We start from the raw sequence: 24,781 nt of genomic DNA, 5'->3' as shown, positions 1-24,781 counted from the left end.
ACCCGTCCCTGAGCCTTGTTGCATCTCATACAATTGGCCTTGGCCCATCGACCCAGCCTGGCCAGGCTCTGTAGAGCCTTCCTAATGGCCTAAAGCGGCCACATGGACACTAAATGTGAGAGGAGAGAAACTCAAGGTAGTTTACTTTGACTTGTTTGTGATCAGCTTGGGCAAACTGATCTGAAACTCAGACTGAAAGGCAGTTAAGTCATTCACAGATGTAAACTCTTAATCTCTCCCACGCCCAGTGAAAGGGTGAGTCCATGCCATATCTCACAGAGAAAACAAACCTCACTCCTGTTACAAAAGTAAACTAAAGCTGACCTGGAGTAGCCACCAAACTTGTCTTCAGCGTCCCTGGTTCAGCAGGGGCAGCAGGACGTGACCCTTCCATGGAGATCCCGTCCTGGGAGTTGGTGCGAGAAATAGGCTCAGGAGTTTTCTTCTTGCGCTGCAGACCTTTCTGGATGGACTGCGAGTCCGTGGGTAAGTTGGCCAGCTGGTGAAATACGTTCCGCTTGCGGATAACAGCATAGACCAAATTTGAGTTCCCTGGGAAAATCACAGCAACAAAATGAGCAGAGAACTAAGACTCAAAGAGCTCTGCCAATACAGCACAGCTCACTGCGTACACAAAGCGTGATTGTGGAGACCCCGCAAGCTCAGAGAACCATGCTTCCACCCACAAAGGCAATGGCACAAGGAAGAAAGAGCAGAGCTCGATATCCTCTTATCCACTACAAAGCAGCACAGGAAATTCAGTGAAATCCTTCCGAGGCTGGAAGGCTGGCAAGAAATGGCTCAGAAACTGCTGTTCAAACAACCGAGAAGAAAAAGGACAGTTTAAACCCCATATTAGTGCCTATTTTGGAAGAAAAGGTTGTTAGCCAAGATTCAACATTTCTCCATCTTCAAAAGAGTTCACAAAACAAATCAGGGGCATTCCACTTGAGGAGAAACCGGCTTGAAATACCAAAACCAAAAGGCCAGAATTCCAACTGTCTGCAAGGTGGCAGAGAACGGAATGAAACCATCCCCTAAAGTAAAACACAACTCTCAGCCACAAAGGCTGTTTTAGGATCTGGCAACCACCACTTGCAAGACTTCCCCACTTCATCAGGGAAGCAGAATGGCCCCTCTTGATTTGCAGTTTTGAAGCAAAACGTTAAATTTGGAGCAGGGTAAGGGACCTCACTTGTATTTCCTTGAGGTAAAAGACTGTCATGTTTTTAAGAAGGAAAACATAAGGCATTCCCTGGAAAGGCAGCGAGTGCCAGAACTTGGTTTGGATGGGGCTGTTTGGTCTTCAGCTCCAGTGACCTGCCAGAGCAGAACTGAGAGGCGCTTTTAAACGTTTAAGGAGACAGAAGTTCTTTTGCCCCCTCACCTACATTGCTGAACAACATTACCAGTTTCACAGCAGCATCCAGCCACTCACAACTTAAGCGTTACACACTCACTTTCCCTTCTTCTTCCTCTCTGCCCATCTCATCTTCTGGTCTGCAGGAGGCTGACGTTATGCTGATAATGAGCTGCCATCTCATGTTGCTCTAACCCGATCCATCTGGGTCAGGACCCAACACTGATTACCTACTAACTCCACTTCTCAAGCCCAGGCAAGTCTCCATGTAGCTGGTTTCTATGCTTCTCCCCTTCTCTCATCTGTTTGGACCTTCTCTGAACTTCCATCTCACCTTCTCGTGGGCTAAACTAGTGTAAACCCACTAAACACAGCAGTCAGTCTCTTACCATCAAACTGGTACTGAATGATGTTGTTGAAAACTTCCAGCAAGAAGAAAACGAGATGGTGATTCTGGACAGCGGAGAACAGGAACCAGGTGGTTGAAAAAGCCTCCAGGAGATGCAGTAACTTGTTAGCAGCCACCATGGAAAGAGACTTCAGGTACGGAGACACTGTGGAAGGCAAACAAATGAAAAGTGGAGAAAAAAACCAAGGTGTATCTATTTACATAAATACACCACTAAAAATGTTGCTCTTACCACCTTCCCACCCTGCACTTCTGGGAAAGCCTCGTGGAACAGCTGAGCCCAACAGGGTTCCACAGAAACATTTCCAAATATAAAAGAAGTGAAACAGAGATATAGCCTAGTAAAAGCAGGCATTTCTGCTTTTAGAGGGTCTTGTGTGGTTTTACACCAGTAACATCGTCTCTGGCGTGTCTCCTGGAAAGCTTACACAACCGGAGCCACCTGGACACTCACTAAGCCCAAGGGAAGCCACTGCCACCACGGGGAGGTGGCACTCCCTGCTGGAAAGGGACAGCACTGCCAACCACCCTCAGCAGGCCTTCTGGCAAACGCCCTTCTGCCACCCCAGAGGGGCTCCGGGGACTCTGCTGTCCCACCCTCTGCCCCACCCGACTGACCCAGGCAATAGCCCTGCAGGCAGGTCTGATCTGCAGCTGGCACCTCCAGCACGGACCAGAAAGGATCCGTTTCCAGCAGCAGTCACGGACACCAATCAGCGTTACGGGGCGCAGGTAGGAGCGCGGGGAGAGGGGAGCGAGAGCAGCCAGAGCTGTCCCCTCTGCGGGCGGTGGTTTCACACCGCACACAGGGCTTACCGTTCACAACGATGGTGAGCAGGCAGTCAAAGAGAGGCTGCAGCCGCTGATGCCCGCTGGTTATGATCTTGTGAAAGACCTATAGTAAGGAAGGAGTTCTTGAGCAAGGTAGTACCTTACCGAAAGCACCCTCTCAACCAAAACCAGTGCCACCCCCACACTAATCGCTTCCTGACACCATTCCTTCCTAGGCAGGGCCCTGCACACTCCACAGTTACACAGGTGGGGAAGGCTGCTCTCACCACAGACCTGCGCTCCAAGAGTACAAGCTTTCATTTAAAAGGAATCCTTTGGGAATGTGATTAGGGCTCTACAACATTGCAAACAAACTGACTGTGAGCTGTTCCAAGACGCACAGGTGGCCCAAGACAAAAATAAACCACCAGGAAGTAAGAAACATCTTCACCTCCAATGGATTTTGACTCTGAACCCTAATGACAGCTGCTTGAAAAGCCACAGAACTAATCATTTCGCATTTGATTTTAGTGCAAACTTCTAACTCAAATGTTTGTCCTATTTTTCTTAACTATACCCTCGGACATGGAAAGATTCAACTGCCTCGCAACCAGTTCAGACACTCCCAATCTTGGCCTTCCCACCTCTAGCTGGCATGCCTGTAGAGAAGACCTGCAGCATAATGAAAATACAGAGACGATCTAAGATTAATGGAATGTAATAGCAAAACACATAGCATCAAGAACAGTTCTCGTGGGCACATTTCTTCCCACTCCTTCTAATGGGAATCTCCTTTTGAAGGTTTATCAGAAGCTGCTGAGAGATTCTTCTCTGGCACATGAGCATAACATGACAGGAGGGTACCACCTGAGGCTGGTACTGCAGAACACACAGCTGTTTGTAGGCAGTATTGTGGCCCTCGGCACTACAGACGAATGAAATCATCACTACAGATGAATGAAATCTTGCAGCAACCCAAAGCTGTAGGGTTGAGCTTGGTAGCACCAGTGCTCCCATTCTGACAGACGTGCCCCACACAACTCTGGTTACTCGGGAGAGAGCCAGCGATGCAGTCGGATCTCCTGCCTTCCCCACCTGCAATCAAGTCTGGTAGAGACCACGCACCCATCCCACTCATGCCGTCCCAGAGTCCTTTAGACACCAGTCCAGCACCATCTGGGCTCCTGTTCTTTGGGATCATCTCATGCAGACGGAACTGCATCTCATGCATATGCACCCTGCCAGACACGTCACCTCAGGTTAACAGCGTGCAAAGATCCCACCAGTGCTTGGATGCATCCCACACGCTTTCTAGCTACTCAGTGGGCTGGCAATCTAAGAAGGACGAGTATATTGAAGGAGGACAATTATTTGTGGAGGTATGAAACAGGAGTTAGGAGGGACAGAAAAGAACTGCTGGAGCTATACTCACTATGATGAGCAGATCTGCATGTGTCCCTGTGAAGACAGGGATGTCCATAGGCACTCGTACAGAATACGGCTTGTTCAGTCGAACCCCAAAGTTACGCTCCCCACTGAGAAGCAGGAGGATAAAGACCCCAATGTGCATCAAACCCACTCGTGCTGCAGAGCAAAGAAAAAACAAAAAACCACACATCACAGTGAGGCCAGCGGACTCCTAAAGACAGGAGGGCAGTGAGGAGAGAGGAGAAACACTATGGGACTGAAAGAAAAACTGCACAGACCAGGCCATCCTGATAAGGGACATCCCACACAGAGCTCCCTCCGTTGCCAGTACCAGTGTCCTTCCCAAGCACATCCATGGGGCCAGTACAACACCACGTCTTGGATAGATCATGCTTTTCTTACGTTCTTGATGTAAACCCATCGCTGTAGCAGGGAAGATCTGACTACTTCTTTCCACTGCCCGGTGATGGAGTTATGCCTGATTTACACCCAAAGCAAGAGCAGATTGCTCATTTCTCCCTCTTCATGGGATCACGGACGCGGTTTTTGACGTAAGGACTCAAAATGAGTTAACACGTGCTAAGGATCTCCCTTCCCTGGGTTGTGGCATAGACCATGTCCTGCTTCTAGTCTGTTACAAACATTAACACCCAGCTAACTGAACCATTCTACTCCATGCCTGCAGAAGGCTAGGAACACAGTCAAGATGCTGTTGCATCTCAGTGGTAGGGAGGAAGCATCTTAAAAACGTTCTACATCAACTGTCACGCACAGATCATCCCAAATATTGAAAAAAAAACAACTTACACTGGTCTGCTCTGGCATCATTGAGAAAATACAAGATTGGAACAAGGATGTCCAGAACATCGCTGCTCTTCAGCACAAAGAAGAGGAATTTCTGGAAGAAAGGGGAGGATTTCAGACAATTACAAGCATATTTGGCTTTCTGCACCATCTGCAGGACTCAGGCCAGGTAGCCTCAAGCTTATTAGTCTCTCAAGAACGTTAGAAAGGCTGGTGTACACACCAGCTCTTCAACTCCAGTGTTATTTGTAGAGTTATTGTAACGCCTGCTCCGGCATTTACCTCAAGCGCTGACCTTCAGGAGCTGCAGCCTCTCTCACAAGCTCTCCCTGGAGCCAGACCCCCCCAACCCACCCAGCAGGGAGTGGTGCTGCTGAGCAGAGTGCCACCGAGTCCCTGCTAACTACCTGCCCACAGCTCTTCACCAGGGCTCGGTCCAGCCAGAGCCACACCAGGCTCCGGCCAACAGGCAAGGTGTGGCAAAGCTCGACAAGAAGCAGATCCACACCTTGTTGAAATCACAGAGTTTCCAGAAGAGGACAAGGAGTTCCTGATGGAATTGGATCTTCTTGGCAGAGTTTGGCAGGTAGGTCTGGACCAGTGGGTTTGACAACAAGCGGGCCACTCCTTTCAGGATGAACTGGAAATCCTGCCGACAGACCAGGAAAGAGACTGTGGTGGGCCCAGGGCTAATGCAACCCGCGTGAAATCAGACAGGAGACAGTTCAGGGTAGGAGCACGTTACCTCCTCTCGGTGTATTCTTGAGAGGTAATTCACAAACAGATTGTCTGGTCCAGGAGGCTGTGTTCAAAAACAAGGAGTGAAATGCTTACTGGCAACAAGGTTTACTCAGGAAGTGTAACCACTGGCTCTGGGGGCTAATGTCCGTCATTCAGCTTTCCTCTCTGAATGATCCAGTTTTAAATGGTAAGAGACAGAGCACCTCAGTGAACAGTAAAGTCAGGGGCTTTTCACTTACATGCTCCTGATTCAAGTCAGTGACCAAAACCTAGTGGTTTGGTCATCTACAGCTGTTTAGTGACCTACAGGAAAGAAGCAGGACTGGGCCAGAGATAGCAGACTGCAAGGAGAGGAGTGGTGCTGGGCCCTACAGGTCAATATTCAATGCAAGCTGGTGTAAAAGGACCATAGGGAGTTCAGGAGAGCAGCAAATACAGATCCCAGTGTCACTCACATCCACATCATCCATGGCTGTGCCAGTGGTCGTGCCATCCACAGTGGGACTTGAACTGGTGGAGCTGTCATAGTCCAAAGTGACGATCAGCACCTGGGCTGCCTCCTCCACCAGGGGCTCGCGGTAGTCAGAGAAAAGCAGGTGATTGTAAGGAATCCCATAACCCACCGGGTCGTAGGCACAGACGACATTCAGGAGTGAGGTGAAGAGCGGGAGCGCATGTCTGGGGAGGAGAAAACATTCTCAGAAGGCAGAAGCAGGAAGCAAAAGGTGCTGCCTTGGGGAGGGACAGGCATCTCTCTCCCCAAGAGTATGGGGTCATGACAAAACCCTAGCATCTTCCCTAAGTGGCCCACGACTGAGCAGCCCAGAGGCAAGAGCTGACACTCCAGCCCCCAGCTGGTCTCCTGCACCACAGCTGAGAGGGCAGGGGAGGTGAGAAAGGCCGTGCGGCCTCCCAGAAGAATCCTGTGCAGCAATGTGAAAAAGAGGACAGGACCTTAAAGCTTTCTAGACTCTGGAAAGACAAAGCTGCCTGCCTTCGGCCAGGACTGTGCTCCCCCAGATGAGCAGCTCTCGCCCGAGGAGCTGGAAGTCCCAGGGAGCCAATGTCACTAGAGGGCAGCATTCGTCCGCCACCAACACCACAACCCACCCGCTGCAGCGCCAGGCCACCCTCCCCACGGGGGAACGGCGTCTGCAGCAGCGACCTGCCGTTTCCCACAGGACAGGGATCACTCCTGCATCAAACTCCAGTCAGCACCATTCTCAGTCTCTCCTGTGGCTGCTGAGGAACAATTCTCTCGAAGCAGAGATGCTAACGGGGCATCTCGAAGCAGAGATGCTAACGGGGCATACGTAAGAGAGGGACGAAGAAAAAGGACAACAGCCCCTAGATGTTGGAGGTAGCGAGTCCTATGGTCCCCCAGCATGAACACACTCCATGGAAGAGATCTGAAGGTATTTCTCGCCCTGGCACCCAGTCCCCCACCCTTCACCCTCACCTGTTCTCCGTAGAGCAGAAGAACTGCACCCAGGGGTTGGCGTTGCTGCTGTCCGAGGAGGGAGGCAGATACATGGCCTCAGAGAAACACGTCAGCAGCAGCTTAAGCAGCTCTGTCCTGCAAGAAGGGAAGAAGCCAAGGCCTGGAGCCATTCAGGAGCAGGGGCTGGGCACAGGAGGCACCATCACTTACCACAACACCGCACAATTCCCATCCAAAAAGTCCTCCCCACAGAGAGCTAAGCCCATTTCATTTCATAAGCAACACTGCTGTCACCGGTGCAAAGCTCAGCAGAATTGCTGCCTTATGGAAAAGAAATACAGTACAGAGCTCCTAGGCATTTTCAAAGCAGCAATGTTTTGCCAGTTCCTCTTGCGGACACTCCGACTCCCATGTCATACTACAAAAAGCTATTCAAAAGGACAGCTGTTTTGTTTTTGGGGTTTTTTTGTGGGTTCCCCCCCCCCCCCGCCCCGTGTTGCCAGTCCTGTTAGCTCAGAAAGGAGCAAGGGGAAAGCCCCTTGGGAATCACATACACCCGAGGAGGCAAGGAGAGCCCATCTCCCTCAGATCCCTCTCTTCTGAGCCCAGTTTCTTTCCATTCTGCCCTTGCGGACCCTCTTACCTATTCAAGTCATGGATGTAGTTAGGCTGCGGAGAATGAGCAAAGCCCACGCCTGCCTCCCAGATGTACTCGCAGCTGTCGATGGAGTGGATATCTTCTGCTGTGTCCTGCGGGAGAAATAAGAGGTTGGACCACAGAAGGCAAGAGCCAGAGTTGACAGCGCTAGTGGTACCCAAGGCAGTTCAGCCCCTCTCTCTAGCAGCAGCAAAGAAACGAGCAGAGAAGCATCCAAACACTCGGACTGCACATACCAGCTCCACCCAGGGAGCACCCCTGACAGAGGACCTCTTCTCTTCAACAGGTACTAAGCACTATGCAGCATGAGACCCCTCCCCTAGCATGCTAAGGTGCGATGCTAGCCGCCTCCACTGGGAAGGGTCACCCAGTGCCAAAGGATCCAAAATACATTCTGTGGTCAGTACTGGAGGCATCACCATCTCTTCTCCTTTCCTCCGCATCCCATGAAGCACAGCCCAGGTCAGGGCTTTTCCTCTGCAGATCAAGAGCACCACAGAGGGGTTCCGTCTTGCTCAGCACCTCGACCCGGTCTCAGAGTACATCACGTTGAGTTTACCCACGTAACAGTGACCCGCAATGGCTGCACCCCAAAGGCAGGAGAAGGAGCAAATTAACCCTCATTTATAATAAAAGCGGATATGGCTGTGACTTGCTATTCAAAGGGTAAAGCAAGAAGGTGACCGCAAACATGTTATTTCTCCTAGCGAGAACCCTCCCAGCCCCTTGACAGCTGCTGGCGTGACTCCCAAACTCTTACTTTGCAACCTGAGGAGATGAACCACAGCAGTTTGCCCTTCTTTGTCACAGTCGGTCAGGTCAGGGTTGAAGCAGCTTTGCGGAAACAAGCAGCCACTGAAAACCACCTTGTCAACCCTCCAGGAAAGACCAGCAGCAAGGGCCCAGATGAATATGTTTGCATCAAATGCACTTGGCACACTTTGGCTGTCTCTTTTCTGGGGTTTAATTAAGCAAATTCTACCACCTGCCTTTTTTCCTCTCTGCACTTGGGGAAGGCAGATCAGAGGACTGTTTCTAATTACTCTGGATTCCCATTGCATATCTCCCTCCCACAAAGGCACAGATCTCAGGACAGCAGGGCTTGAGGACAACCAAGATGCACTTACCGCCCCAACCACAGCTCCCACAAAACCAGCATGTTGACAGAGGCAACTGCAGCTTCCTCCACAGTCTGGGCTTTTCCTGCCTTGCTACTCACTTCCTACAGATAGGCTGGAGCTCACCTGCTGTCAGGTTTCTCGCCAAACTCCTCAGAACAACTCTTGCTGAGACTGGAGTGCCCAAGACCTCCCTCCACCACCAAATCTTGAACATCTCCTGCCAGGCACGGGCTTCACGGAAAGAAATGCAATTACATCCACAAACCTGCTTCTACCACATGTAACTAAGCAGGAACACTAGGAGGAGACAGCATGTTATAGCTATCACTATAGCAGTTGCCCAGGCCTAAAAAAGCAGGTGCTGATGTCTTCAAAGAGCTCAGCCTTTGCAAGTAACTGATAAAACACAGATACGCAGGCACCGCGCATGACAGAGGCATCCCCAATTTCTAGCCATAATTGCAGGGCTGACTTCAATAGGAAGGCAAACAGCAAAAGAATATGGGTCACTCCTGGGATTCCTTTGCCCATTCCCTCCCAGCTCTTGCTCTTCCTCTTCACTCAATCCTGCTTCAGCCATTATCCACCACCATCTGTATCTCTGGGGCCATGTGCTGTTCTGCCGCGAGCATGAGGTGGTTGTACCCATCTCTGCTCTTAACCTGCAGTCAGACCCAAAAGCGCAGGTCAGACCAGAGATGGAAGACAGCTAGGCAAAGACTGCAGCGGCCACAGGCAGCAGACAGGCAGCTAACAGCATTCACGATCCCATCATCTAATTCAACTTGCCCAGAGCCCTGGAAAGCCAGGCTGGCTGCTGCCAAGGGAGAAGTCACAGGTGTGGTGGCAGGGGGGCTCTCCCAGGAAAAAGTTTCATCACCCCCACTTGTGCAATCTATCCCAAGTGACAGCACAGGACAAGTCCATCTCTTTCAGCCATACTCCCACTTACTCTTAGCACACAGCCACGTGGCTCTGATCCAGCCTTACCCCTTCATCCCCAGATTTTAAGCCTGTTTCTACGACCCAGAAACCTCAAGCAAGCAATTTAGTACTCAAGTTTGTCAGGGAATTTTGCAGCCATCAAATATACAGTGGTTTAGCACGTTCATTTTTAATTGACTTCACAGCTATACCAAAAAGGAGGACTGCCCACTTTTGTTTATAGACTGGACCTACAAGAAACACCACAGAGTCACTGGTGGGGAGAGAGAAAGAGAGAAGGAGGGAGGGAGATGCACCAGAATCTGTCCTTAGCACACCTGGTAGGAGATCCCTGCTTCAGGGAACTCCTCTGAAGTAAAGGCAGTCACCATAAGGATCAGAGCACATTTGTCTTTGCTGCAGTGATACAAAGAGGGAGAGGAGGTGGAAAGAGGCAACAAAGACCATCTCCTCATCCACGTCACAGCACCTGCGATCAGGCAGACAGCTGCTTCCTGCCCCAGACTGCACCAAATAGCCCGTGAGAGGAACCAGGTGCTAAAGGTCTCTGTTCTGATGGCAACAACAGAAGAGCAGTTGTTTGCCAGCACAACCACCTTTTCCTGAGGGGCAAGCTGCAGTGTGGGGTAAGTGCCAGCCACTCCAGCCGAGACTCACCCAGCTGTCTCAGAACATCTGTTTTAGGAGGCACAAACACCACACAGTGAACCCAAAATGTTGATCAATATTAGTCACTGTGGGTTCAAGCTCAGCAATTCCGTATTTTCCTGCCTGCAGGTTTGCAGGAAGCTGCTGGGGTTTTCCAGGGTACCCCCCACCATGCAGCTAATCTACCTCTATGCAGATAGTCTCATGATTCAACTTACCACCGTGCTCCTCCGGTGGCTCTGCACAGTGAAATCGGGACAGAAGAGCAGATCTGCGACAGCAAGGAGCAACGACTCAGCCAGTGGCCGGGCATTTTCATCATCTTCATCTCCCTAAAAAGCGAGAAACATGGAAGAGTATTGTCAGCCCAGGGCGAGCAAAGAGCACACAGTAACACTACTATAACACAGGAAGAGCAGATACGTTCCCCAAGAACACGCAGGGAGGCAAGAAGTTACAAAGGAACAAGAGGGAGAAACACAAAACCCAGCCAGTACAGGAAAGAAATTCCCCCCTGGAAGGTGATGACTAAATAGGAACAAGCTCTTTCATGACACCAAACTGAGCAGACAAAGGCCTAGAAGTGTTGGGGAAACAAAGAGTAGCACTGGACCTTTGCCACGTGGAGATGCTTGACTTACTGAAGACAAAAGGAAAGGGAACCATTTACGGAGGAGAGGGTTTTACAGCCATGAAGGAGGGTGATTTGGATGGTGCACAGCAACAGCGAGAAGCCAGCCAGCAGCGGTAAGGTGTAAAACCTCTCAAAGTCCTGCACGGGCTGCCCAGAACTGGGGGTGACAGAGCCGGGAGAGGCTGCGTGCACCATGCGATGGGCCGCCTCAGCCTGCCATGGCACAGCAAGCATGGCAGCAGAGGGGATTTTGCTGTCTCCAGTGTTCAAAGCAATCACTCGAATCATGCATGGCTACTCCTCTGTAGCCGTTGCCCCGGGAAACCTTGCCAGATCCTGCCTGTCAAAGAGCATCCTGGATGGGAGGCCTTCCCCACCACACGCTGGTGCTGGAGGGAGAGGCAGGGAGCAGGAATGGCAGGAGCTTATCTGTCTCAGCCAGGCCCCCGTCAGCCTGCGCACGACACGCACCTCTTAAATCATAGCAGGCAGCTAACAGAGATAATAGCCCGTGTGGCTCTGACGTCTGTCGTGGCGACAGCGGGAAGACTACCATCAAACAGATCCCGGGTGTAAGGAGAGGCCCAGAGAGGATGGATGGTGCCAGCACAGCAAAGGTGCTTTTACTTGGGCTCGCAGTCAGAGATGAAGTGAAAAGTGTTAGAGTCCAAGGGGATTTGTTTTCCCAGAATGATCTTTGCTAACATCACCTCAGTTGCCAGAAAAAGTCCCTGCAGGCTCTGGGTACCACCACCTCCAAAATGGGCGACACACACCAAACCAATAGGTGCGTACGCAATACAGAGCCCCTTACAGGAGAGGGGCACCCATCCCCCAGGAGCTCTGCCATCCATCGCTGCGTCACGAAGCAGGCGAAGGATAATCGCAGAGATTTACTAACGGTCCAGGCATACCATCATCTTCCCCTTCAGTTCCCAGGGAGAAATCGGACTTCAGACAGCAGAACAGCTGCCCCTAAATTAGGCACGACCCCAGCTTCAGCCAGCCCCACAACTGCTTCTGCACGTGGTTCAACAAGGCAGCCCGCTGAACCACAGCGGCTCCGCCGACATTCAGGAGGCACAACGCAGCGGGAGGGCTCCCAAACCCAGCACACGTGCGCGGGGCTGGATCACCTTGGGGTGACCCCACCACTCCAGGGCTGAGAAACTCTGTCCTCCAGCTACTGAACAAGGTGGAAAAACAGTTGTAAGAGCAGCCTGGCTGGATCAGAGCACCAGGCACCCCGTGTGTTCCTTCCCAAAACAAGCTCCTCCGTCGTTCAGCCTCTCCAGCGCTCCCCGGCCCCTGCAGGGATGGAAGGGTGGACAACCACCACCCTCCCAATCACACAGTTCACAGCACAGCAGGGCTAGCAAAGTCTTCCCTTTCCACCACCCAGAACTTCCCCTTGAAGTGGCCTCAGGAGAAACAGCTTAGAGGTGACAGGCAGAGACAACGCAAGGTGCCAGGTTTGTTCTGTACCAACCACTGCCGATCCTTTAGAACCTTCCCCAAAACCAGTTCAGTACATTTAACATTCAGGGGAAACCACACTCTTCGGTACAGCCACGCTGACCTGCAGATTCAGAAACTCGTAGGAGAGCGCTCTCTGTGCACAGAGCGGGCAGCTGCTGAAGGAGCAAGCAGGCAAATTCCTGGCCCAACTCAACTGTGTTTTCAACACTATTTCTCCTATTTGCAGGAGATCCTAAAGCACTTTCACCCTGATCCTCTGAGAGCCACAGAAGAGCACTACTGTGCCTGCTCTCCAGACAGAGAAATGTAGGGAGGTTCAGAGACTCCCCTGAGGTTATACACGTCCCTGACAGAGCCAGAAACAGCACCTAATTCTTTAACCCCTCTTGCTCAGTTGTGGGCTTCACCTATCAGGCTAGGGCCCTGGTTATAACTGCATCACTCAGCTCATAGGTAGGGTATTGAGTCATGATGCTGAGAGCTCCTCTGGCACTATTTGCTTTAAATGTGACATTGTCAAATCAGTGGAAATGACACCCTATTTCAGTTTGACTTGAATCTTAAATCAACTTTAGTTAATGGAATAAGGTCATTGAGGTTTAAGGAGGTCATACAGCCTGTAGTACCGCTCTCATGTTCATTTTGATTCACACCTTCAGTTATACTGGAGAAGCCTTCCCTGAAATACCAGTGCTCTCCTACAGCTACCCACCCGAGTGAAACATTCAGATGATGCAGCAGCCTGTGCTGAGCAAAGCAGCTGAGGGGGAGAGGAAGAGCAGCAAGAATCAAAGGAAGGAAAAGAACATAGAAGGTGCCACCTAATTTCTGACCAAATAGAAACAACTGGAATAAAGTTGCCCCCAAAAGTATATAGGGTCTCCTCACTGCAGCCTCCCCTTCACCCTCCAGAAAGAAGAATAAGTGCCAAGAGACCAACCCCTCCTCGGCCAGCCCCAGGGACAGTTGACCAGAAGAAACCTCTCCAGTCTGGGTCCTCGAAGATGTAAGGCAGGATACGGGTGAGGAGCCGGCAGCAGTTCAAGACGATTTGCCTCTCCTTCTCCGTGTGGCAGCCGCTCTCTGCTCCCTGCACCAGCTTTTCCACAGCCTGAAGGAAACAAAACCAAGGCAGGTAGTGTTAGCCTGGACACAAGTTAGCAAGAGTTGGGGAGGTCTGTCCTGCTGGTGACACCCTCACATAGAGTTATAAGCAGTTCTTGGAGCCCATTTTCTCCAAGTTCAGTGGTACGGGTGCTGTTGCTGTTTGCAACACTGCAGAAAGAGGGTTAATGATCTTAAACAGACCTTTTTGAAGGTCTTCTGCAAGAGACCTCACATGCCAGGGCTAATCCACGCAGCACACGTGCCGTGCCATGTGAGACGGCCAGCCACAGCACCAGCAGGCTCCTTCCAGCACTGCTCCGTGACACCACAGACTGCAAAGAGCAGATCAGATTAATCAGCCGCACCAGGTACCCGAGAGGCAGGCAGAACCGAGGCAGCAGCACTCTGCTGCATGGTGTGAGGTGCTGCCAGGGGAAGACTGCACAGAAACACACAAAGTCTGGCAGATCTGTATGTGCTGTTGCAATTACAGCAGGGACCTCTCCTGACGCAGAAGGTGGGAGCTAAGCTGCCGTGACTATTAAATGTCCCTGTGAATAAGACTGCTGCTCTGGAAAGAGCTTCTGGGCCGAGTCTCTGCAGTCCATCCAATCACTACTGAAACTGCCGCTGGAGACAGTCACACCGGGTTTTTCAGAATAGGATGTGGGTCTTGCCAGGCAGCAACCACAGCCCCAGGAGGTTTCACCCACAGAGAGAAACGGGCAGCTCCTTCCCCCAGCAGCTGCACCCACTTGCTCTTACTCCCTGATCTCAAGGGGAAACAGAGGGGGAATGAAAGCCAAAGCATTTGCCAAGGATTCACCTTGCTGCTTTTTAATTCATGAGGTCATGTGTCCCTGCTTATTTTCATAGCAGACTGTCTGGGTCACTGGCTCTGCTAGCCTGCGTCATTGCCTTAATGGGTATTTAAATGCTGTTTGTGTAGTCTCAGGCTGTCCACACGCTACTCTATGACCAAGCTTAACGATTTTGTCAGGCACATTTATGACTCTGTACAGTCTGAGTCTCCAGCCATGACTGCAAATGACATTTCAGCCATGCTGTTGTGCTCTCCACCAACACGCAGCGTTGCTAAGTCCGCTGGCACACTGCACCCGGCACAGGCCAGGGCCCTCAGCCTGGCAAAAGCACTGCAGGGGTCTGCAGGCTCCTCTGACCCCACTATCCCAAGATCTAGGGCTCCTGGATAAACAGCCCTGCAGCAACCACGTCTCCCAAAAGGTCTGTTTCCAGCAGGGAGAACAGCCCATATTTTAGTCTTGGTTTTGGGGGAAAGAGGACACAGAGACAAAGGGGCTGTGTGGTCAGTATGGGTCTCCCCAGCCCTTCTCAGTTCCCAAGCTGCTGATTGCCAGAAGCCAGGAGGCAGCACTAGGGAAGAACCATTCCATTTTGCCTCAGTTTTGTATCCTTTCTCACGTAACTACTACAGGCATCTGTCTGAGGCACGATTCCCAGTCAGGGGTACCTTCGCTATGATTCAGTAGGTCTCATTCACATTTTGTAGAGCAGGAAAGAATAACAGGATGACAACAACCATTTAAAACTGGGAAAATGCCATTCCAAATGTTTCCAATACTACAAATTCAAGGCTACTCTTTGCATGGCTCAAATCAGGAGCGTTATTAACACCTGCACTTTCCCAGGCAGAGTAAGTCTCAGGCTGTTGTTCACCAGCTTGACAATTTGCCAAACCTGGCAGGGGAGGAAACATGAGTCAGTGTCCCTTGTGCTCCAGAAAAGGACATGGCAACACCAGAAGCAGCATCAGGGATGTTTTGATGTCACAGCAGAAGGAAGAAAAGCGTTAACATCTCCCCCCTGACATCATCCAGGCACTTGTACAGTGACAATCTCCACATCCCTTTGGAATCTATCAGCTTGAAGCCAGACTTACGCAGTGAGGAGCAACTAGGTGCAGACAGGGTATCAGATGTACCAGCCTCCCCACAAATACGCAGCCTTGGTACAGAGCTCCCTAAGCAGGAAGCAGTTTACACAGCAGGCAAGACCCAAAAGGGCAGGGTGAAACGCAGGAAGGAGACAAGAGGAAAAAGGCTCCAAAGGGAGCAAATGCCAGCTGTGGTCTGTGCTAAACCAAGAGAGGAAGGGCTGAGCGTTACCATCAGGAGGAGACCGGGACAAGCAAGCACATCATGTGGTACAAGGAAATAATGCGATGCCTGCCTCCCCTTGGGAGCCACAGGACTATTGATCCAGGGACTCCCCCCTACTAACACAGCACCCAGGAATAAGACAGCACCCACCTTACCTTATAACACAAAGTGGCCAAGTTTGAAGGCGATTCTTCTCTCACTGCTCTGATCTCTGCAGCTGGTACAAGGGCAAAGACATCCTGCACTGAAGTGGCTGTGTCTGCCCAGAACTGGTCCCAAAAGGCATCATCCGTTGCCTCCACGGGCTGTGAAGAGACAAATGTGGTTACAGATGCAGAACTACCATTCTACAAGGTCCAAACATCAGCGATTATGCCTGGCTTGGGGACGGGACCAGGCACAGAAGAGGTTCAATAAAAGATACTGGCACTGGTTTTGTACCTCAGCCTCTTTGTTACCAGGGCTTTGGCCAATTTGATCTCCCAAAGAGAGCATGCCCTCAGCAAGGGGGTGAGCAGCAAGACATTTATGTGACCAGCTGCATCAGGCTGGGACTCTCCAAGTCTTTCATGGAGCCACAACATACATGAGGTCTCCTGCTTGTCTGCAACCTAGGGCATGTATTACGAGGTCTTTACCCACGCACATGGGCCAGGCTGCTGTCATGCACTCTGTCACCTTCAGAGAGAGCCAAGGACGCCCTGAGCATGCACTGGAATTACTTCTATTGCAGCCAAAGTCTCGGGGACGCAATTGGGGCCATCTCTCATTAGGGCATGAACAAACCCACAGAACGGACAGACCCACCCCAAAGCACTTACAGATGCAACAGAATTGATCTTTCCAAATCAAATATTTATGGGGAACTGGACTCAGTGCAGCTGGCCGCTGCCAAGGCTTTGTTCTTAAAAAGCACTAAGTGTGCAATTCAAGGAGGAAGATGGAAGGAGGAGACTGAGATGCCAAAAAAAGCAATCCATTTCAGACCTGTGGTCTGAAAAGCTCACTCCCCTGGGAACACACCTCTCCCAATTACCTTTTCTGGTTCTGCGGGTGCAGACAACCCCCTCTTTTACCAGCACTGTTGTCCCCTTTTCACAGTGAGAGAACAAGGATTCTCCTCGAGCCCACCCTGAAACCCCAGTGCTAGGGATGCTGGCCACAAGGACGGTCTGTTTGCCAGCCTGCAGCTGGAAAGACAGCTCTGTACAGCTGGCTGCCGAGTCCCAGCGTTATTTCCCCCAGCTTCTTCCTGACAGCGTGGCATCAACTCAGAAATTAAAACAACAATGATGACAACCTGGACGTCAGGTTATATACGGCTGAACAAAGCATATTGGACCTTGCTTTGCCCTCTATGGCTTTGCAGAGCCAGAGGGCAACGCTGGCTATTCAAGGTGAAGCAGAGGCAAATGCCCGCTCAGACACACGAGCCCAGCGGTGCCTCCAACCCTGTGGAAGCCTGGCAATGACTGGCCACCCCCCAAAAGGTGAAAATGCCAGCACTGCTGAACAAGAAGGCATCTCCATTACACAACATCTCAGGCATCCAAAGCCCGGGAGCTCTGATCAGGAAAGACTTAACTTTTCAGCGAGTCTAAAACTGCACATGGCTCTTCCCATCTAAATGCCAGTACTTGCCAAGAGATAGGCATTGTCCAAACAAGGCTGGGGGTGCTCACGCAGCCCAAGGGTCCTGCTACAGGGGTGGGATAGATACACATTATTTATGCCGAGTAGCATGAAAGAGATGGATCCACAATTGCAGACAGAAGAGGAAAAGGGAAGCTTTTCCGGAGGCGCTTCCCCAGCCGTGCTGAGGCGCGGTGGCACTTTGGGCAGGTCAGAAGAGCCGCCCGCCTGAGCACCCCCAGCCCTTGGCTCGGGGGACCCTCCTGCCTGCGACGTGCAGCAGCTCTAAAGCAAACAGCAGCTCTCGTTAACTGCGATAATTAGCACCGTGGGTGGGTCTACCATGTCAGATGGGAAAGGGGCAAAAATATGAACGTGTGTTTAACTTAAACAGTTCCTGCCCACTCCCAGCTCTGCTGTAGTAGGCAGAAAACTGGCCCAGCTCTATGCTGTTTCTAAATGCAGCCAAGACATGACTCCAGGGAGAACAGCTCATTCACAGCTCTGACACCAAGAAGTGCTGCATCTCCCCCTTTGCTACCACCTCCTGAATTAACAGCCACAGTCCGCGAGCAGGTGATGTGTCACTACCACCCAAAGGCCAAAAAGTGAGAGGGGCAGGCAGGCAGGCCGCCCCCAAACTGGTATAGCAGGTTCCTGCCCCGCAGCTCTCTGCCTTAACGCTTCACTGCCATAGAGGCTGCTTAGCGCTTGTCCTCGTCCTTCCAGCCACGCAAGGAATCAGCCCAAGCGACTCCCTGGTCTTTAAAAACAAAACCAGAAAAAACCCCCACGTGTTTAGGCATCTTCTTAAACTCTGCTCTACTGCTGAAACACTCTTCATTTTATCACCTGGCCACCAAAGCAAGTTCCCACCAGACCTCTTCCCAAGGGAAAAACAACTTTTTCCAAATGGTTCAAGAGCACAACTCCTCAGAGGGGATCTGTAGGAACAGCCAAGTGTTTACAGCCTGACTTTCAGCTTCCTGAGTGCGTGAAGGAGCTGTGCTCTTTGTAACCTGGGCATGAAACGCTTAAATGGAAGCAAAGCTATTTTGCAAATCTCATCTCTAATTACGCTCCTCAAAAAGAGCCAAGTATTTGGAAATCCGATCTATGTAATGCACAAAACAGCCTACACTTCCTACACCCCCTTTCAAACCACGCACCACAACCGCATGTATAATTGCCACATGTACCCACTGGCTGCCTGCCACAGCCACTCCCACCCACAACAGCGAGCAGCAATTGCTGCTAATTGGAGATCATGCATAAATAATGGCTTCACTCTCATCTGGAGGGGAAGGTGAAAACCATTTCCCTCCAGTAGACACAGATCCCTTTACCTCCCACTAGCCTGAGGCCTCCTCAGAGGTTGAACACAGCCGCTGTTTTACAGATGGTAACACAACAGCTAAGACGGATTGAAGAACAGGGTCTCTGACTAAAACTACATGGAGGCAGAGAAGCATAGCAGCAATTACCCAAGCTGCAACGTTGGGTGTTGCAGCCACATTAATGTCACGGCTGCCATTTGGCAAGCAGATTACGCTAAAACACCATTTCTTTCATTTTTAATAGCTGCAGCAAGTCAGCTCCTGATCCAACAGATGGTATCCCGTGTACAACCCTGGGACATGGATTCAGTACTGAGTCACTCACATCCCTGCAGCCCCCCTATTTTAATTAACAGTCTGGCATCATGAAGCTACTCGATCCACATAATATCCATCTTCTTGATAGAACATTACTGGATGTTTTTAAGCCGATTGTACTCTGCACGCAGCATCTCTGGGGATCTAAATATCCATTTCCTCATGCTGAGCTCACCCAACAACCTGTATCGAGCTCACAGAGAAGGGAAATAGAGAGACCTAGGACAGTCTTGTTCACCAGCCACGGATATCTTCATGTGAAAATGTCAAGATTTGGTTACAAGACTTGGTACTGCACACGCTGCAGTAACAAATCCCGCAGCACCGCAGCTAGCCTTGACAGTGCTTTAACCAGAAGAGCTCACGAGGAGCTGAATCCTCACCAGCAATACTGTGAGCTGGGGCCACTTCGGATCCTCCAGATCAGCACAGATGTCTCCTCTCTCGGCGAGGGAGCTGCAGCACACAGATCTAAAAAAGAGCCTGATGTGCCTCCAACACAGTGCAGACAACCCGCTCTGCACCAGCGGTGCAATGAGAAATTCATCGTTGCCGCAAGAATCAAGGGATCAGTAGCTCAACTCTACTCTGCAAACACGACTGGCACATCTGGAGAGCAAAGGACGCTCCGGGCCCCCCAGGCACCCCACCGCAGGGGCTGCTGAAGTCAGAGAGCTAACCGGCAGAGAGAGATGCTGCTGCCTGAACGAAGCTCGCCACACCAAAGGGAAGAGATGACCGCAGCACGGAGGGGTTGCTGAGAGCACAGCGGGCAGAGCTGAGCTGATGCGACCTCACAGAGTGGGCAAGGAGGGAGACTCTTGCCTTCAGTTTACCCGGGCAAGGCGTAAAGACCTCCCGCTTGCATGCTGGCCCCTCAAAGGTGGAACCAGTCCTACTGGATGCCTCCAGTCTTTATTTCCCAATAGTTATAAACGCTGGGTTTCAGGTTGTTTAAAGCACACCATACGCGCACGCTGTAGGAGTCAGAAAAGGAAGATGCTCGGTTTGCAAGCATCTTGCCGGTTTCTGAGCAGGGAATGAGCGTCCTGAACAGGCGATCCCCAGGCAAACAGGATACATCACAGGAAACAGGAACACCAGTGGGGCTGACCATGTCCTACAAACAGGAAAAGGTCCCAAGGCACAGCCTCCCCCGCTTCGTCACCTTCCTCAGCCTGACGCCAGTACCACCTTCGCTTTCTCTTTCAGACACAACCCCTCACAAACTCGGGCAGGGTGAGCGTTTGCACCCTCCTCCCAGCCAAGAGCTCTCGGCACTTACGCCTTTACATCGAATGCCCGTTCCCAATAATTCCTCCAACAGGTCCCTACCGGAGGACTGTCCATAATCCAATTCTGAGGTTGCTGCAAATCACCAGTGGAGAATCAAGGGGGAAGCAGCCACTCATCTTCCTCACTGTATTCTCCTTTTGCTCCTTGCCAACACGCCAACCGAGCATCCCTTCAGCCGAGGTAGCGAGGCATTTGGGACAGGGACTCTCCTTTTTCTGGGACTCGACCGCAGAGCAGGGCCCTCATCCCTCACCAGGGTTTCTAGCCAGCACTACACAAGCTCAGATAATATTAACAGCAGCGTGCTCCTTTCCACCCCAAACGAGGCAGAACCCTGGAGTGTAATGACCAGAGCGCCACGCACGCAGCACCTGATCGAGCTCTAGGAGGTTAGGCAACCCTGCGGGCCAGCGGATTAGTTTGAGGCAATTCACACACCTTTGTAGCACCTGTTTGTGAGCCACTGGGCAAAGGGAAAGTCTGAGGTCAGATTTATTCAAAACGTTACTAATTAGCAAGATTTCATCCCTGCTGCCAAGGACAGCAGCTCCACGCAGATTTCGGAGTAACAGTAAATTCTTCTGTAGGATCTTTGCGGTCAGCAGTGCAGAATCAAGGAGAGGCTCCACACGAGTCTGTCGCCAGTTCTCTGCTCCCACAGCAGAGACCACGTTGCAAAGGAAACTGGAAAATGGGATTTGTGGAAGTCTGGCAATGAAAGCCCAGGACAAAAGTCAGCTGCGTGAAGCGTCAGTTACAGCTTCGCTTTTAAGAAAACAGCTTTGCTTTTGATTAACCCAAGAGCCTTGGATACTTGAATCAAGCTAGAATACTATCAGAAACAGGCTACCAGAAACCGATCTCTCTCTAAACATACGGTGTATTTTCATCGGGCTCAAATTAACAGCCTGTTGTACTACTGCATTTGCACATCAGAGACAGAGAAAGGACTGGAGTTTGTCCCTACTGTCTGATCCTTCCTGTCTCTTTAAAAGCAGAGGCATAGCTAGCATTAAAATCTAACAAGCTAGTTCACAAGATCAAAATTTCTTATCTTCCAGTCAGTTGCTTGCAGAAACCGTTTCATCGCCAGGTGGCTGAGGAAAGAAAGCGTGTTTCCCCAGCAGTTACGACTCCCAGCTTCAGTTCCCTGCTCCGCCACGGACTAGCTGTCGTACTCCCAACCTCCATTTCCCTTCACCTGTTAAGTAGACAGCATTTTTATGGGCAATTTGGCAGGGCTCACACATTCTATGATAAAGCACACCTGTTTTATTATTAAAAGGGTGGGCTCTATCAATTTAAAGGTGTGCAGTGTAATGTAATATATATGTATCAAAAAAATCCTAAAGCCCATTGCTCCATGTGTGATTATTAATATACATCTGTAGCATAAGCTAATTCCTTCCTTCTGGTACTACTGCCCTTTTTTAATCACTGAAATCATTCTGAAGCGATTTTTCGTTTTTAATACTCTTACACCTTCTGAGTTTCTCTCTGGCAATTAAAAATCAGTTAAGTCGATTTCATTTGTGTCCAGACTTGGTTTGACTTCCAAGTTCTGGGCTCCCCACGTGCTACAAGCATTCAAGTGTTATGTTCCTTATGGATTTATTTAATTTTTTTAAAGTGTTCACATGGGAACACTCATATTTTTTTAATTAACAAAAGCGTGGAGATTATAAGAACTTATTTTTAAGAAAAATGTAACTTCAGTGCCAACTCTGAACCTTCACCAATGAGTGAACAGTGCTTTCTGCTCAACTACTTCCTTCCATCAGAGCCTTAGGAAACACCGCGTAGCGCATTAATAAGCTCACGGTTTCATGTTACCGATGATTTGACGAAAAACTATTTGTCCAGCTACCTAATGTCAGAGGAGAAGGCTGCAAAAAAGGAGACACGCTGCTGAGAAAGCAAAGCTTATTTTGAGCTAATAGCTTTGAAGTGGGGATTTGACTCTGGCCAATATTGCAGCCTGGTTTGAATCCAGGGTCTCCTGGACCAGGAGGTTACGTGGAGGTTGCTGCTGGTATGAGCTCAGAAGGCTCCAGAAGGGTCCAGTCATGCAACCTGCACAAGCAAACAGCAGTGCCCTTCTACGGTATGTAAATATGGGAGCGCCAACACCCCGCCCTTCTTCCACATGGCAGTTAGTCTCACCTAGACCACAAAGACGTGAAATGAATCCAGCCAAGAATGAAGCTTTTTCTCCGTCCTTTATTCGGAGCCCCAGTAAACCTTCTTTCATTACACACGTCGATAAACTGGGGGAGGGGAGCGCTCTCTTCTTGGCTGGCGATATGAAGGATTGCCTCATACAGGATCTTCTTTGTGAACAGCAGACTGAGAAGATCCCCATAGGCTTGATTTTCCCCCCCCCACAATCTCACTTCATAAGCATGTTTCCCGGTGGAAGAAGGACAGTCCAAAGCTGAAGGTACTCTGAACTACTTGGCATCCAGAAGAGACTTTGGAAGAATCCCTTAAAACATTCATTCATCCACTTCTCTTTTTGCCTAGGGATGTTGTGGAACATCCACAATTGGAAGTTTTTAAGAACATGTTCACAGAAGCCATTCCTGAGCAATGCAGATAGAAGCGATAGTGCTTTAGAAAGTATAAACACCATTTCTCAAAGGCTCTTCCAGCCTTACTTTCTATGATCCATTTTCCAGTCCCAGTCTTCATCTCTTGAGTCTTCACGCAGATTTTCTCCTATTACTCTTTACCCCTTTGCATCCATACTCTTTCGTCTGAATTCATTCCCTATCATTAAATATCCTTCCACCATCATCCCCAAGTTTTCTTAGCAGCTGTTATTCCCTCACCACCAAAGGAACCCAAGATGCAATTTCTCAATAGAGCAAAATCCCTCTGCTCCTTGACAGACGGACAGTCTACTAATTTTCTGCCAGTGTGCTGCTGGGCTCCCAAATTAAAACAAGAACTAAACTAGCTCCCAGGACACAAGCAGCATATGTTAGACATCTAGGCAACCACCCTCTCCATAGCCCATCCTGACTTCTTTTCACTTAACTCCTTCTCTTCTTCAGCCTGCAGAAATAAAGCAGTATCTCACAGGTCACAGATGGAAGCCGCTTCTGCTGCAAAAAGCTCACCTCAACAGCATGGTTGGCCAAAAGCCCTTTCAATCTGCTATCACCCAAAAGCAGGGCAAGATTCTCCACTAATTATTGGGGAGGGGGATATACAAAGAAGGGGGCATTGCCAAACCTTGCGGTGATGTAAACCTGCAGCTGAATACATTAGGAGCTGTGGCCGTCCCTTACGACAGCAGCGTCTTGGTCTGCTACCACAGCTCGCTGTTCAGCAAAGCGCAAGATGTCAGAGGCAGCGAGTGCCATGCTGCCAGCTCGGCCCTGCCAGACCTGACGGCTGCTCCCAGCGACCCAGCCCGGCCTCGCCGCCTCACCCCTGCTCGCCCTCCACAACCGCACCAGGCCCCTGGAGACCAGCGACGCGGCAGATCGGACCAGCTTGCCCGGATCCCCCATCGGCTCCCCAGCCTCAGGGCAAGGCCTCACGGCGAAAGCCTGGACCAGAGCCAGCCACGGCCGAAGCCCCCGGCCGCCGCGGCGTCGCCACCCCCGCCCCGAGCCCCGCGGGCCCCCAGCAGCGCGCAGCCCCGGCCCCACGCACAAGGCACCGGCCCTGCTCACCAGGCCGGGGGTGGCTCGGGGCAGGGCCGGGGGAGAGGGACCTGTCAGCCGGCCCCGGCCGCCTCCGAGCATCCCCGGCCACCTCACGGCCGGAGGAGGCCGCGCCTCAGGAGAGGCGGGCGGCTCCCGACATGGCGGCCCCCCCCCTCACCTCCGCCACCTCCCGACATGGCGGCCCCCCCCTCACCTCACCCACCTCCCGACATGGCGGCCCCCCCCTCACCTCACCCACCTCCCGACATGGCGGCCCCCCCCCCTCACCTCAGCCACCTCCCGACATGGCGGCCCCCCCCTCACCTCACCCACCTCCCGACATGGCGGCCCCCCCCCCTCACCTCACCCACCTCCCGACATGGCGGCCCCCCCCCTCACCTCACCCACCTCCCGACATGGCGGCCCTCACCTGGGTCTTGGTGGTGAGCTGGATCACCGCCTTCCTGAAGTTGAGCTTGGAGTCGGCGCTGCCCATGGTGCGGCCCGGTTCGGCGGGGCTGCGGCCTGCCAGCCGCGGCGGGCAGGGCCGGGCAGGGCCGTCCCCTCACGCCGCCGATCCCGCCTCCCCTCCTCGGGCCGCCGCTGCCGCCATCCCCCTTCCCCGTACCGGCAGCTCTCCCTCCCTCCCTCCGTCCCTCGGTCCTGTCAAACCCGGCCTCGCAGGTCCCGGCCCTCCCTCCCCTCCTCCCGCATCCCTTCCTCCGCCCACGGCCGCCGCTCCTCCTCCGCCGGCGCCGCCGCCCGCCCTCCATCCCGCCCCGCAGGCACCCTCCTCCTCCCGCAGCCTCCCCTCCTTTCCCATCCCTTCCCCACCTCACCCCTTCCCTCCCTCCA

At 51.6% G+C, this 24,781-nt stretch overlaps 1 protein-coding gene across 2 annotated transcripts in view; it reads right to left on the bottom strand.

Annotated features, from left to right (window-relative positions):
- Positions 1 to 24,484, bottom strand: part of HID1 (HID1 domain containing) — a 32,472-nt gene extending 7,988 nt beyond the window's left edge. For both annotated transcript variants that reach the window (XM_082326430.1, XM_082326431.1), the window contains exons 1-14: positions 24,357 to 24,484; positions 15,843 to 15,992; positions 13,380 to 13,550; positions 10,545 to 10,658; positions 7,598 to 7,704; positions 6,973 to 7,089; positions 5,969 to 6,191; positions 5,518 to 5,574; positions 5,281 to 5,421; positions 4,776 to 4,866; positions 3,973 to 4,124; positions 2,586 to 2,664; positions 1,750 to 1,914; positions 325 to 552 (exon numbers count right to left, since the gene is read on the bottom strand). In XM_082326430.1, coding sequence (XP_082182556.1) covers positions 325 to 552; positions 1,750 to 1,914; positions 2,586 to 2,664; positions 3,973 to 4,124; positions 4,776 to 4,866; positions 5,281 to 5,421; positions 5,518 to 5,574; positions 5,969 to 6,191; positions 6,973 to 7,089; positions 7,598 to 7,704; positions 10,545 to 10,658; positions 13,380 to 13,550; positions 15,843 to 15,992; positions 24,357 to 24,422 — 1,861 coding nt within the window. In that variant the 5' untranslated portion in view covers positions 24,423 to 24,484. The remainder of the gene's footprint in view (positions 1 to 324; positions 553 to 1,749; positions 1,915 to 2,585; positions 2,665 to 3,972; positions 4,125 to 4,775; positions 4,867 to 5,280; positions 5,422 to 5,517; positions 5,575 to 5,968; positions 6,192 to 6,972; positions 7,090 to 7,597; positions 7,705 to 10,544; positions 10,659 to 13,379; positions 13,551 to 15,842; positions 15,993 to 24,356) is intronic.
- Between the last annotated feature and the right edge of the window lie 297 nt (positions 24,485 to 24,781).

Source organism: Platalea leucorodia, assembly GCF_965183815.1.
Source record: "Platalea leucorodia genome assembly, chromosome: 14".
Taxonomy (NCBI): domain Eukaryota; kingdom Metazoa; phylum Chordata; class Aves; order Pelecaniformes; family Threskiornithidae; genus Platalea; species Platalea leucorodia.
This window is presented reverse-complemented; position numbering and strand designations above follow the sequence as displayed.